The sequence below is a fragment of the Microcaecilia unicolor genome, chromosome 7 (genome assembly GCF_901765095.1).
Source record: "Microcaecilia unicolor chromosome 7, aMicUni1.1, whole genome shotgun sequence".
Taxonomy (NCBI): domain Eukaryota; kingdom Metazoa; phylum Chordata; class Amphibia; order Gymnophiona; family Siphonopidae; genus Microcaecilia; species Microcaecilia unicolor.
The window spans coordinates 84,818,745-84,834,839 of record NC_044037.1 but is presented as its reverse complement, the minus strand read 5'-3'; the positions used below and the strand labels follow the sequence as shown (position 1 = coordinate 84,834,839).

At 42.2% G+C, this 16,095-nt stretch overlaps 1 protein-coding gene across 1 annotated transcript in view; it reads right to left on the bottom strand.

Moving 5' to 3' along the window:
- Nucleotides 1-16,095, bottom strand: part of LOC115473994 (diacylglycerol kinase eta-like) — a 374,300-nt gene that overhangs the window by 108,139 nt on the left and 250,066 nt on the right. Inside the window, exon 3 of the mRNA XM_030209244.1 lies at nt 5,206-5,316. Coding sequence (XP_030065104.1) covers nt 5,206-5,316 — 111 coding nt within the window. The remainder of the gene's footprint in view (nt 1-5,205; nt 5,317-16,095) is intronic.

Sequence of the window (16,095 nt, the reverse complement as noted above, 5' to 3'; positions counted from 1 at the left end):
CAAGTCACTTAACCCTCCATTACCCCATATAAGCCACATTGAGCATACCATGAGTGGGGAAGTGTGGGGTACAAATGTAACAAAAACAACCCAGTCCTCAGGGCACACCCAGCCTGTTTGGGTTTTCAGGATATCCCCATTAAATTCAATGGGGATATCCTGAAAACCCCAACTGGCTGGGTGTGTCCTGAGGACTGGGTTGAAAACCTCATCTGTTTTTTCCTGGCACTGACATCAGTCTCACTGGCCTGTACTTTCCTTGCCACCCCTGAAGCCATTTTAAAAAATTGGCCACAAGCCAATTTTCAGGTCCACAGATGATTTTAAAATGAAAGGTAACAGGTTACTAATAGTAGATCTATAATTTCATTTTTGAGTTCTTTTTGTACTCCAAAATGAAAATGCAGATATTCCCATTGCGCTGGAAGAAAAAAAAAGGAATATTTAGCCATAAAAGATACCAGCAATGTCATTGTCTGATGTAGGAACATTACCTGGGTAAAAATGATATGTATGGTACTATGAATTGGTACAATACTTTATAATTAGCTAAACTATTGAGTGGTATTTGTTAGACACTTACATGACTGAGGATGAGATAAAATCAGAGTTAGAGAGAAGTGATGTTGGAAGGAAAGGATATACATGACCTTCCACTGAGATGAGGGATCTTGTAGCACTCAGATCCTCTGTACACAGTGTAAAGAATAGCGTGTGTGAGAACTTTCTCGTTCTCATGTTGCAAAGGCAAATTTCTGTGCACACAACATCTCTATAAAGATTGAAATTAGCATTCTCAAGAAGCACGTTTGTTTGACCCTCCATCACTGCGCATCTTTCTTTCCTTGGCTGTCTGCATGTCACGCTGTGGGAGCCTCAGCACTTGAGCTCTGCATGCAAATGAAGATGTTTCCAGTCCAACACTCAGAGTGAAAAACATGACAAAACCAGAGGGAAAACATGAAAAGAGCTTGTCTACCACATTCTAAGGAGATCTGGATATTTTAAATAAATATAAGCTCCCCTTCCCCCATAAACAAATCAGAAAAATATGATTTTTAATAGTAAAATTGCACTTGTGTTCACTCTCTGCTCCTGGGGCTAGGGGTCCTAAGGAGGGCAGTCTTGTCCCCAGGTTCATTCACTCTGGGGTCCTTTTACTAAGCCGCATAGAGGGGCATAAGTGAACTGTGCCGGCCAAATAGCTGGCCAGCCATCTTCTGGGCCGGCGCCATAAGCGGGCGAAGCCAACCATATTTTCGAAAAAGATGGCCAGCCATCTTTTTCTTTGCTAATATGGTTGGGCCCGGCCAAATGGCCAGGTTTGAGATGGCCGGCATCGGTTTTCAGCCATAATGGAAAATAATGCCGGCCATCTCAAACCCGGTGAAATCCAAGGCATTTGGTCATGGGAGGAGCCAGCATTTGTAGTGCACTAGCCCCCCTCACATGCTAGGACACCAACCGGGCACCCTAGGGGGCACTTCTAAAAATTAAAAAAAAAAAATCAAAATAGCTCCCAGGTGCATAGCTCCCTTCCCTTGCGTACTGAGCACCCCAAATCCCCCCAAAACCCACTCCCCACAACTCTAAATCATTACCATAACTCTAAGGGGTGAAGGGGGGCACCTACATATGGGTACAATGGGTTTTGTGGGGGTTTGGGAGGGTTCCCATTTACCACCACTAGTGTAACGGGTGGGGGAGGGGTGGGCCTGGGTCCACCTGTCTGAATTGCACTGCACCCACTAAAAACTGTTCCAGGGACCTGCATACTGCTGTCATGGAGCTGGGTATGACATTTCAGGCTGGCATAGAGGCTGGCAAAAAAATGTTTTTACATTTTTTGGGGGGGTGGGAGGGGGTTGGTGACCACTGGGGGAGTAAGGGGAGGTCATCCTCGATTCCCTCCGGTGGTCACTTGGTCAGTTGGCGCTCCTTTTTGAAGCTTGGTCGTGAAAAAAAAAGGGACCAAGTAAAGCCGGCGAAATGCTTGTCAAACCTGTTTTTTTTTTTTTCCATTATCAGGCGAAGCCGGCCATCTCGTGAGAATGCTCCCACCCAGCCCCATCCCACCCTCGTCCCGCCTTCACTACCCTACCAACATGCCCCCTTGATGTTTCGCTGGCTCCGCGATGGAAAGCAGTTGAACCCGGCCAAAATCGGCTTTCGATTATACCGATTTGGCCGGGTTCAGGAGATCGCTGGCCATCTCCCGATTTGTGTCGGAAGATGGCCGGCGATCACTTTCAAAAATGAGCTGGATAGGCGCCCAGGCATGCCCAACATGCGTCAATTTTGAGTTACTGCCCAGCTACCACGTGGCCTTTGCGGTAATTTCATTATTGACACGAGTCCACTATGTGTGCCGGAAAATATTTTTATTTTCTGGTGCACAGGCGGTAATCGGCATTTTACGTGCATAGACCATTACTGCCTGGTTACCACGTGAGACCTTTCCGCTAGATCAATGGCTGGCGGTAAGGTCTCAGACCTAAAATGTACACATGGCAATTTTCATTTTGTCGCACGTCGATTTTCGTCAAAAATTTTAAAAAGGGGATTTTTTACAGGTGCGCTGAAAAATGATTCTGCGCGTGCCCAAAACACACATCTACACTACAGCAGGCCGTTTTTCAGCATGCCTTTGTAAAAGGGCTCTTCTGCTTCTAAGATCCAGAGAGAGGATCCCCCAGCTCTGTACCACCTCTGTCTTCTGTCCCTATTCTCATGCTCTCTGTGTTCCTGGGGACCTGGGACAAGATTCCTTGGTTCCACATTTTCTACAGTTGTGTTCTTAGAGCCCAGAGAATGGCTCCCTTGGCTCCCCTCCTTCTTGGACTGGAGCAGTGGAGACCAGGTGCTGCATTCACTTTTCCCCACCCTGTCAACATGAGAGGAGTCTGCAGGTAACATGTCAGCCATTTGTATAGTGTTTGCTGTAACACTGTAACACCGCCTCAAGGGGATGTTTTGCTCTTTTTGGATCATGTCACTTTATCTTGCAACACTGGGATTTAAATTCAAAAAGACTTATGTAATTAGCATCAGATATTAACTGCATAAACCCTGTGATTTGAAAATTCAGAGCTGGCAAATGAATTTCAGCCAGGCATCAAGAAGCCTGCATAACTACATAGCAGCAATATTCAGGTGCTATCTGGATAACTTTAGGCAGATATCTGTACTATAGAGATTGCAGGATTATGATATCCAGATAAATTATTAAGAATCTTTAATCACCTTTTAACCTATGATATTCAGTAGTCTGGGAAATCCGCATATCTTGCTGAATATATGGGTAAAGATGTTGGGGGTTAAAAACCTTTGGTGGGGGGGAGAAGAAGAAAGAGGCGGATTGAATCAGGAAATGGGTCTTTGGTCTAGAGAGGAGGATGCTTTGACCTGGGGGTGGGGGGTGGGGAAGAGAAGGAGTGGACTCTTCTTTTGAGGAGGGGATGCAGAATGGAGTGGGGGGGGGTGTGATTGGATTTGGGGAAACCTAACCAGAAACACTTATGCGCATCTCAGTCCATATTCAACCTGGATCCATATAAGTATCTTATGCAGGTCCCGGCTGAATATTGGCCGGCACCCGCATAAGTTCTGGGAGCTAGCTTCAGTCCGGTCAGGCCCAGACTTTCAATGCTGGTGCCTGCACATGGCTGGCATTGAATATTCTGGGCTAATTTAGCTGACAAGAGTCAGCGTTTAAAGAAATGTTGACCACTGTTGGCTGAATATTAACCAGAAACTGTTCAATTGTCAAAAGGAATTATATGTTTACTGGTGACTGGCAAAAGTATAACTCCTTAAGCCACCAATATGCAAGGTATTATACGGATAGTGGCAAGCAAAAATTGACCTAACTGATTTGGCACTAGTTGTATAGGGGACAATTTCTATATTTGGGTGTCTCCATTTAAGCACCTGAGCTGCACAGTATGAGCACACATACATGCACATATATAATGATTTTAAACATTTATGTGTGTTATGTGTGCATAAATATGAGCCCCCAACCCCCCAATATTCAAAGCCATTTAACTGGGCAGGAACGGCACCTGGCTGATTAAATGGTACTTAGCCAGCTATCTGCGAATTTTCAGTGGGACGTGGCTGACCATGACCCACTGAAAATTCACGGTTAGCGGCTAGCCAGTTATATTGCACGATATAACCAGCTATCTGCTGATTTTCAGCGTGGGTTTGGCGGCCATGTTTGGCTGCACGCATACCTGGTATATCTTTGGCCAGTTTGAAGTTGACCAGCCAGCGCCAAATATCGGCTTGGCTGGTTAAGTTCAAACCGGCCAAAAATAAACCAGATATTCAATGCTGGTCACTGGAAATGGCCTGACATTGAATATCCGGCATCACCGTGGACTGCGGAAGTTAGCTGGGCTAACTCCCGCAGTCTGAATATTTATAGAATTGCCCTTACAGTGCCGGGGCAGAGTGAGGGCAGGAAAAGAAAACTCTTTGTATGGTGGCGGTACGCAGTCTCTATAATCTCCAGGTCTTGGCAGTTCTCTGAAGCTACCCGGATAAGGCTGATACTTGGTGCTGTACCTGCATAGCTAACTGGACATAGTTAGGACTGCCTTTTATGCAGTCCAACATGCCCAGTGAGCACCACTGGGCACCAGCACTGAATTACACCAGCTCCACCCTGACTCCACCTCCGGACCACCTTGACACTCAGCGGACTGCCACAGTGGTCAGAGCAGACAATCAATGGCACTGTCCAGTTAAAGTGCCACTGAATATCAGCTCTTGGGCCAGCCAGCACAAATTTAACAGGGCACAAATCTCTCCTGCCTGGTTAAATCACTTTGAATATTGACCGCCTATATGGATAGTCTATGCTGCAAAGCAGTCCTAAAGTAAATGGCATAGAATAGCCATATAGCAGCTGAATATATGTATTTTCTAAAATGTCATGGCTGGTGTTTAAAAAAATACACTGACCACCAGGTTTGAAAATAGACTCCAAAGAGCCCTAGGATACAGATCTCCCAGCTAACATGGCGGACTCATTTAATGTGCTAGAATCTCGACTATAATTTAGGCTATAGAGATGTGAAGGAAAGAAGTATGAGAAGAAGGGGAGGGGGGACAGCTATATTCCAAACAGGAACATGGACCATGATGGCATGGGATGGAGGTTTAGCGCCCGGACCCCAAGGATGGGCAGAGTTTTACCTTTGAGTCTTTAGCGTAGTAAAGCGTCCTGCCACGCAGCTTGAAGTATCGTCTTTTCCACCTCTGGAAGGAGCTGGTTTGCTTCAGTAAAAGGCCCTCCTTTACGCTTTTCTGTGAAAAGAGAATTAGCAAGGAATGAAAGGGGCAGCCAGGCTCATCTTCCTAAAACAGGGATCTCATATCAAAACACAGCTGCTGTGCTCAGCCAGTCCTTCCCAGCTTGCCCTACTCTCTTATGCCCTGCCTGGGTACAGTGACAGAGCAAAGTTGCCTGGGGACAGCACACAGACTCCTGCCTCTTCCAACCTGACTTCACTGCTAACCTGGTTCAGGGCAGAAGCAAAGCCAGTCCGTAAACTTGAAGCCTCCATTCACTACCTCTTGGGAGAAAATAGCATAGAGAATGCATGTGAGGATCAGGGGTCAGAGAACAGCTGGTGCCTACATTTATATTGATGAGGGGGGTTTTATTTTGTGAAACTGAAAAAGTATGCATCATGTGTTAGAGATGTCACCATTCCCAGAAGCCGAGCCCAGTTCTCTCACACTTTGTATTGCCACTATGGACGCTGCATTTTCTTAAGTGCTTCTTCGTGTTTATTAGTTCTTAAATTTAATGAGCATGTCAAGAAAGACAGAGAGCGTGAAAGACAGGCCGATATACACAGATGAACAGATATGTGAGTAAATGGTAGTTTCACTCAACTAAAGTTGCCCATTCCTCAATTAATCCCACCTATTATTCAGCTCATTTAGTTCTTTCTAATCACAGCCTCCCTGATTTAGCTGTTATGGGTTTTCTATATGGGTGTCTGCTGTGTCTGTCTCAACTGAACTATATGCTCAGGAAGCAGGGACTTTTAGTGGGTTTGTAGAACGCTGTATGACAGTAAAACATGAGATCTAATTTAAAATACACAATGCTATATTTGATATATTTCAAATAGCGTTCAATTAGAAAAATGAAAAGAAATATAGAAAAAAATTATATTAATGGAAAATAGAGCCAATAAAATAATTTAAAAAATCATTTAGACCACAAATGGGGCCAATAAGAAAAAACAAATAGAAAACAAAGGTAAAAATATTTTTTTTGTTACATTTGTACCCCGTGCTTTCCCACTCATGGCAGGCTCAATGCGGCTTACATATTATATACAGGTACTTATTTGTACCTGGGGCAATGGAGGGTTAAGTAACTTGCCCAGAGTCACAAGGAGCTGCCTGTGCCTGATTGAGACAGGCCTAAAGAGAAGGCCGCAACTACTAACTTAAGCAAAGTACTACTTGGAGTTCTTTATCATCATTACTCTGGGCTCAGTGAGCTGTTGGGGTTGAAAAACAAATTCCGCTACCCCCCCCAAGGAAACAAAACATCAAAATACATAGAAATCTTGGTCCCCCCCAAACAAATTCTTAGTTATAGTCCTCCCATACACTATCACAAGCTATTGTTAGAAGAGGATTCTTGGCTCCCAGTTCATTTATTGTTAAGTAGTTACTCCCATTATTAAGATATGGGGTGCGTTTATTTGACACTGGTCTATGATGGTGTGCATTGAGTTTCTCTCTGTATCAAAGGCCTCTGTCCTAGTCAGAGAAATTCTTAAACCCAGTACAGCACACAGACCATTTTGGCAGGAAACAGAATCAGAGCCCCCACCTCCCCCAGCAGAGCACCAGCACTTTCCGCTCACCTGCCCTTCCTCTATGATAAGGGCATAATTAACTTCTGCTTACTGGAAATAAGCGTAACCCCACTCAAGTTTGTAAGAGGACCCTCCCAGTCTATTCATAGAAACAAACAAACAGGACTAACTCTATGTACTGCCCTTCAGGGACACCAAGTAAGAGGCTTAGGACACTTTTTGGTGTGGAGCTGAGATCTGGAGGATTACAGGCTGTCAATCAGCCCCACAGATAGAGGACATTCACCATGGAGGCTGGCCATTAGCACCAGATCAGTCAGTTGCTTGCATATTGAGTAACAGAGCACAAAACTTGTCAACTGCAACCTGCAGCTAGATCTTTCTATCCCATTTCTACTGCAACCTTGTGCTTTCACCAAGGTCAGTTCTGACACTTCGAGCACTGATGTTTCAAGGTGTTTCTCAAGGACACAATTTCCTCCTGCCTAGTCATCTACAACATAATGATGTTGTGTCAGACCTTGAATCTTAATAACAGTGCCTTCACTTTTGTTTGCTGAATTTTACAACTGCTCCTATTTGCAGTTAGGAGAAATGTTCCTGTGAGAAAAACAAAATACCATTATTAGAATGCAACCTAAGAACATGAGATGTGCCAGACGAATGGCTCATTGAACCCAGATTCCTATACTTGACAGTAGCCAATCTGGGGGCCGATGCAGAAAGGCTTGTGGCAGAAGTGTAGACAGGTTTTGATGTCAAGGGGAGCAAACCCAGTGGAGTACTGAGGGGGGACAGTGGGGGGCGGTCCGCCCCAGGTGCACGCTGCAGGAGGGGTGAAGGGAGCAGCCGCGCGGATGTCGGCTCCGCTGGTTCCCTGCATCCTCTGCCTTGGAACAGGAAGTAGAGGGAGCAGGGAACCAGCGGAGCTGACAGCCGCGCGGCGCACCCGGGGGGGGGGGGGGGGTCGTGCTGCACTCAAGAAGGATGGATGATGCTGCACCCAGGGGGAGGGGGTGTGCAGCGGCCATCCGTCCTGGGTGGCAGCAGACCAAGGAACGCCACTGAGCGAACCTTTTGTAAAATAGGCACCAGTGTGAGGCTGAAGGGCTGAGCCACATAGGTGCTGTTTCAGCCAAAATCTGTTTAGGGGAACAGCTGCTCCCCTTGCGCCCCACCCAGCTATGCCTCTGGTTTGCAGTAGAGCCCCACGTGGATGTGTGAATATGTGGCTTCAATACCGAGTCATGCAGAAAGCTAATGGCATACAAATTTTATGCGCAGAAAACTTGCAGCTAATGGGCACGAAGTGTGCTGGACACATCTATACAAATGTTTTGTGGTAAGTGTGGCTTTTGTGTAATGATCCATCCTAAGTATTGACAACTAGACTCTTCATGAACTAGACAAAACCGAAATCTCCACACTAGACTGATAACCTACGTGCTACTAATGAAAGTTACGCAATACGCACTACCACTTTATTTCACATACCGGAAATGAACTTTCTATAGTTGATTGTCTAACTTATTCTATAATTCACTTTATCATTTAGGAACTTCAATGCAATACCACTGTGTATTCTACTTTACCATTTATGCACCTTAATGCAATACCACTTGTATTTCTCTATCCGGAAATGGCGATCGCCATTACAGCATAATATAAGCCACATTGAGCCTGCAAATTGGTGGGAAAATGTGGGATACAAATGCAACAAATAATAATAATAATAATGTTCAAACAAAATCTGGAAGTAAAAGCACACAATGGTGTCTGCACTTCTGCACCTAAATATGAGCCCCACAACAAATTGTTTATATATACGTTTTGAAACATTCATATTTAAGCACATAAGAACAGGGACTGGTATGTGTGCTTTCACCTTTTTCAGACACGCGCACATGCCTGCTACCGTTTGCCTGCCTTTGAAACTTGCAGGGGCTTCCTTCTAGTTGCAAAACAAGGCAAAACCAGCAGTTAAAACTCAAAATCTGTCACGAAATCCTCTCCATAAACCCATGTCCACGGTCCCGGTGCTGGCAAAAAAAAATTCTCCTGGGAACTGTGCCTCAAAAGCCCCTATTTATCTCTTTGCATTGCTGTGGAATACTCAGTAGCCCCATTAGCATTCATTTTCGTGCAAAGGGTGGCCATGTATTCTGTGCCAGTTTATCCACTCCTACCCTAGTTGAGATAATATTTAACCATCTCTCTGACCTCATGTGCACCTTCCTTCAAATCAGTCACCTTACTTTCTCTTTCTACTTTCTTACCCATCTATATGTTACAACTTTGCCTTATCCTTCACTATCAATTATAATGTTCTATTATGTATTGTGTTGACATTGCAAATAGTATACCATGCCATACTTTGTATTGTTAGTTGAATATTTTTACTGCTGTAACTGCCTATTGCTCATGTTTGATCTATTCTTACTGTATACCGCCTTGAGTGAATTCCTTCAAAAAGGCGGTAAATAAATCTTAATAAATAAATAATAAATAAATAAGTTAACACCAGTGCTCAATCCTCCTCTGCATTGCTCGGCGCATCACGTTCACTCCATGTTAACCATATAGCTAGGCCTTCAGTAGCCTTACGCATCAGCCTCTGGGTTACTCAGAAGATCTACTCTTACACGGCTGTGTAGAGAAAGAGAGCAGCGTTCCAAAAGAACATAAGTGTTGCCATAATGGGACAGATCGAAGGTCCATCAAGCCCAGTACCCTGCTTCCAACACTGGCCAATTCAGGTCACAAGTACCTGGCAAGATCCCAGGACAGTAAAAAAGATTTTATGCTGCTTATCCTAGAAATATTGCACCTGTAACTGCCAGAAATAACACATGGAAGTGGTGATTTCGCAATTGCTCTTAAAAGGACTGACAATTATTCAGATAGGGGGCAATTTTCTACAGGTTGCCTCAAGTTCGGTGTCGGGATGATGTGCTCTAAGTGTGAATTCTACAATGGCAATTATGCATGTAATCGCTTTTATAGAATACTAGCATAACTCCGCAGTTACATGCCTAACTTTAGGTATGATCAGTTAAGTTAGCGCAATGGCCGGTGTAAATGCTCACACCGAACTGCTTCCAGTTATGCACTTACCTGATAGCATTTATAATCAGTGCACATAAGTTCTAGACACGCCCCTGACCCGCTCATGCCTCTCCCTAGTCCATGCTCCCTTGCAGTTGCACACTATGGATTTTGCATGCAACTGCAAATGATTGCAAATGAGCACCAATTAATACCAATTATAGTCAATTATGGGTTGTTGATGCCATTTTGCATCTAATTTAGCAGTTAAACTATACACTCCTAATTCTATAAAAGTCACTGAAAATTATGTGCGCAACTTAATTGAACAATGAGCTAATTAGTGCCAATAATGGCTTTTTAAAAAGCAATTATTGGCACTATTTAGATTTAATTGGCATTTATACAAGTAAATCTTGTGCCTAAAATTTACACGCGATCTGAAACAGGGGGCGTAGAAAAGGGCGGGTCGTGGACATAATGGGGGCATTCCTAAAATTTATGCAAGTTGTTATAGAATAACAGGGATATGTGCCTAGTGTAGGCATGTACATCTGCATCACATTTCAGTTGGTGCAAATGGCCACGCTTAAAGTTAGGTGCAATTTCTGGGAATAAATGCTATTCTATAAACCATGCCAAAGATTAAGCGCAGTTTATAGAATAGTGCTTTTTTTCCAGTACCTTTTTTTGGTGCCATATATAGAATCTAGCCCCAGGCATCAAATTGTATGCAGAACTTTCTAGAATTAGGAGAACGGAGAGCCCATTAAAAAAAAATTATAAATAGAATTGGATCCTCTTAAGCAGTGAAGCCACAAAAGTATTTTTCCCCCATGTTGATGGTAAAATTTTAAAATGAGGGGTTGATATTTGCCCTCTCAGGAGGTCTTTGACAAAGGTATGCTAAGGTTTTTAGAATGCGCTCATTAGCATGTGATAAATGTTAGAGATGCCCATAGGAATGTATGATCGGCAAATCTTTTTTTCTTAAAAGATCTTTTGGATACAAGCTAATAGTCCAAACACTTATATTGTATCCCACTATAAACCTTAATAATCACCTCAATTCATACAACAAGAAATTTTTTGAATTTTTTAAATTTTTTAAAGTATTTAAATGGCCTCAGCGATGTCCATTGCCATCCAAAATTATCATAATGGCAATGTTACACGACATCCATCATCTTCATAAGCCCACTTAAGTTGCTCTTTATTTATTATTTCAAAAACTATTATTAATATAATGTTAACTTAGCTTCTTTGTCTTAGATGTTCATTTCTTCTAACTCAGGGGGGAATGCCCGACATATGTTTCGCCCGAGACCGAGCTGTCTCAAGGACCACCCCCTAAGAATTTTTAGCGCCAGCTCTGCCCTGAATTAGTTTGAACATAGGAATGTATGGGCATCTCTAGTGTTTAGCGCACGCTAAAAATAAGCACCTTTGTAAAAGGGGCCCTCAATCCCTCCTTTTAATCCCTGGCCAAAGCAAGCCCTTTTCTAAAAGTTATGTGCAACTCAGAGAAGATATAAAACCCAATGGGGCAATTTTGAATATTTGTGTATTCCCACTGTAAAATGGAAAACACACATATAAGTGTTTCGCCTGCCCAAACCATGCCAATGACAGCCACTCTGTGCATTCCTGGCCTCTACGTGTGTACAATATTGACTTTCTGAAAGTGCCATGTACACCTCAAAACAATTAACATGTGTAAATATTACTACATGCACGAAAGCCACTCAAGGCTTTTAAAATGATTCCCTTAGTCTCTTAACTCTAACATTAAGGAACTGGGTTGCTTTCCTGGTTTAGGGATAAAGTATTAACTGTTAGCCCCTACTGATAACTATACACAGATCTCAAGTATGGGAGATGAAATGTTTGGGTAGTATCAGTAGATGGCAGCACCACGGGACTATAAAAGGGAATGAAGCCATGAAAAAGGGGAATGATCACCTCACTCATTGCTTCCTTTTACAGATTGTTTACCAATATATTAAAAGCATCACCGCCAGTACAGATCAGTGGGGTACTCTGCTACTCACCTCCCTCCACTGGGAAACATTACCATTTAACTCTCTTTTCAGTCCATCCTTTAACCAAATACCAGTCCACAACAGGATATAAGCCCTACTATCCCATTACATTTTCATTTCCTCAAGAGTCTCTCATAAGAGATTTTATCAGTGTTTTCTGAAACTTCAGACACATTACAATGGATACTTTATCCATTTAAAGTTAAACAGCTGAAAGCCACGGGAATATTTCCCTCCCTATATCTTGTCTATGTTTCTAGTCAGTGTGTTTGTCTTATGAGATTGTAAGCTCCAAGGAGTAGGGGCTATCTGTTATGTGTGTCTGTAATGACATGTATCCCTGGTAGCACTATATAAATGATGATAACAACCATAATACAGAGTTGTGTGCAAAACTTTATGCACCCCTGGCCAAATTATGGGCCCCTTTTACTAAATCGCTCTAGCGATTCCCGGCATGGCAATGCTGAAAGCCCATTAGCATAACCTCTATATGGTGCAAAAAGCCATGACATCTTTCAGCAAATTTTTAATGGATAATTACTATTTATTTGCAGTATTTTACAGATTCAAAATAAGAAAACAGAAAACATGGTAGATGCAGAAGTCTGTAGACAAAAAAACAGGAGTGGGAAGTGGACCAATGACTCCAGAGACTGGGACAGGAAGGTAAAACGAGAAAACCTTTATTACAGACTTGACACAGATCCATGTTTTGGCCACAGGCCTGCCTCAGGAGTCTCTGTGAGATGAAATCAAAAGGAATATGTCTGAGAGATTGTGGGGTCTTGAAAAAGACCTGAAAGTTTACAATCTTAACAGCACGTAATTTTGCTCTATCAAACGGGGCTCAGACGGAAAAGCGAAAGTATTACTGCTCTTTCTGCAAAGTGTAAATGTAAAACGGATCTGTGTCAAGTCTGTAATAAACCCTTCTGTCCCAGTCTTTGGAGTCATTGGTCCACTTCCCACTCCTGTTTTTTTTTTTGTCTGTTTGATTTGTGGGATTTCATTGTTCATCCACCTAGGTGGATTACCTGTCCCCTACCCCAGATGCAGAAGTCTGGACATCCTTTCAGTCAGTACCTTATATCACTGTCTTCTGGCAGAAATAACACCCTCTAAACGCTTCTTGTAGCCAGCTAAGGGCCCAGTTTACTAAAGTGCACTAGCGTTTTTAGCACGCGCTAACACAGAGACACCCATGCCTATAGTATGGCTTAGTAGACAGGGCCCTAAGAGTCTTTGGGCCCTGTTTACTAAGCCATGTTATAGGCACGTTAGCATTCTTAACATGTGTTAACCATGTATGTGCCTACAATATCCCTATAGGCGCCTACACGGTTAGCGCACGTGCTAATTGTAGGCACATTAAAAGCGCTAACACGTCTTAGTAAACAGGACCCTTTATGTTCTTCTCTTTTAAACTTTTCCCCTCACTCTTCCTTGGAGTCCTCTTCTAGTTTAGAAATATTCTTAGGTCTGTTTGCATACACTGCCCTTAGGGATCTCACAACAGATTTTCAGTCTGGGGACTGTGAAGGCCATTCCAAAACCTTTAAGTTCTTTATGGTTGATATTGAGGAACGCTTCAGATCATTGTCTTGTGAAACTATCCATCCTCTTTTCAGCTTCAATTTTTTAACTGACTTTGGGACATTAATTTCTATGATGCTGATATTTAATTGAATCCATTCTTTTTCCCGTGTGCATAATATTTTCTGTGTTACTGGCTGTAACATAACTCCATAGCAAGATAGATTCATCCTTGTGATTGGCAAGATGTTCTTTTCTTTCAATATGTTACCCTTTTTTCTCCAAATGTATCTTGTGTGGTTTTGGCCAGACAGTTCCATTTTCATTCCAAAGCACTTTGCTCAAAAAAGTTCCAGGTTTATCATGGTTTTCTTTTGCGTACTTTAGATGAAGACTTCTGCAGATCACTTGTGTAAGTAGCACAAACTACTCCAATGTCACCTAAACTTTTCAGCAGGTTGTTTGCAGTGATCTATGGGCTCTGTTTTGCAGATTTGATCAGTTTTCAGGCAGTTCTATCTGAAATGTTTCTTGTGGATTAAAAACTGGTTAAAAGATAGAAAACAGAGAGTAGGGCTAAATGGTCAGCATTCTCAATGGAGAAGGGTAGATAGTGGGGCTCGCAAGGGATCTGTGCTGGGACCGCTGCTTTTTAATATATTTATAAATGATCTACAGGTGGGAGTAACTAGTGAGGTAATTACATTTACTGACGACACAAACTTATTCAAAGTTGTTGAAATGCGGGAGAATTGTGAAAAATTACAAGTGAACCTTACAAGACTGGGTGTCTAAACGGCAGATGACATTTAATGTGAGCAAGTGCAAAGTGATGCATGTGGGAAAGAGGAACCCGAATTATAGCTACATAATGCAAGGTTCCACATTAGGAGTCACTGACCAGGAAAGGGATCTAGGTGTCATTATTGATGATATGTTGAAACCCTCTGCTCAGTGTATGGTGGCGGCGGCTAAGAAAGCAAATAGAATTTTAGATATTATTAGGAAACAAATGGAAAACAAAAATGAGGATGTTATAATGCCTTTGTATCGCTCCATGGTGCGACCACAACTTGAATATTGTGTTCAATTCTGGTCACCTCATCTCAAAAAAGATATAGTGGAATTAGAAAAGGTACAGAGAAGGGTGACAAAAATGATAAAGGAGATGGGACGACTTCCCTATGAGGAAAGGTTAAAGCAGCTAGGGCTCTTCAGCTTGGAGAAAAGACGACTGAAGGGAGATATGATAGAGATCTATAAAATAATGAGTGGAATGGGTAGATGTGAATCACTTTTTTACTCTTTCCAAAAATACTAGGACTAAGGGGCATGCAATGAAGCTACAAAGTAGTAAATGTAAAATGAATTGGAGACAATATTTCTTCAGTCAACATGTAATTAAACTCCGGAATTTGTTGCTAGAGAATGTAGTAAAAGCAGTTAGCTTAGCAGGGTTTAAAAAAGGTTTGGATTGCTTCCTAAAGGAAATGTCCACAGACCATTATTAAAATGGAGAAATCCACTGCTTATTTCTAGGATAAGCAGCATAAAATGTATTGTACGTATTTGGGATCTTGCCAGGTACTTGTGACCTAGATTGGCCACTGTTGGAAACAGGATGCTGGGCTGGATGAACCTTCGGTCTGCCCCAGTATGGCAATACTTATGTACTTATGACTTGGACAGTTCCATGTAACTTACATTTTTGAACAAAATTTCTGATAGTTGAAATTTCTAGCTGGAAGCATTTAAAAAAAAATAGTCTTCTCCTGCTTTGTAAGAATAAATTTCAAATGTTCAGACAGCTGCTTAGAGAAGTTCAAGAATGGTGAAAGTAGATAGAACAACAACAACAAGCTGAAAAGGGTCAGAGTATTTGTTCAACCACTGATTTGTCTTCAACTGACTAAATGATGGACTAAGAACTTCTCAAAAAAGTAATAATGAATTAACTGTAAGGGTGTCCAAACGTTTGCACTTGCCATATTCTTTTTTTTTTTTAATTATAATTTTCAATCTGTTAAAAAAAACATAGCACAAACAGACAACGAAACAGCAGCGATCCAGGGAAGGACAAACACAGCAAGAGAATGTCCAAATGTCAACGTTAATGGAAACAGGGCAGATCTAAAAAGCTCTCGCTCGTTATTACTTCCCTTTATTGTAAGAAAAATCCCTTTTCAGGGCTTTTCTAATCATTTTTCTTTTCGTCTTCAGCCTGGTAGTGTAACCAGTTAATTTGCTATTTTAAAATTGGTTTCCAAACTCACTGAGGAAGAAAGATAAACAAGAACTGGACTGCATACAAACAGCCCCCTCTGTCATTATGCTTCAGCCTTCACCTAAAATACTCTCTGCTCCTCTCTACTCCTACAACGCACAGCAGAAATTTATGACTCATTTTAGACACAGTAGTTTGAAAGTTTTCTTTTTGTTACATGAGAAATTTTTTTTTACAAAGAACTGAATGGAGAATATATCTCCAAAACCATTTATCACCATAGCAACTGCTAATTAGTTTGAATTAGAATACTAAGTAAAATCTCCATTTTGTTGGGCATCAGGTTTCTGATGAAATACTTTATTTCCCCTTACAATAGCACCTTCTTTTCAGT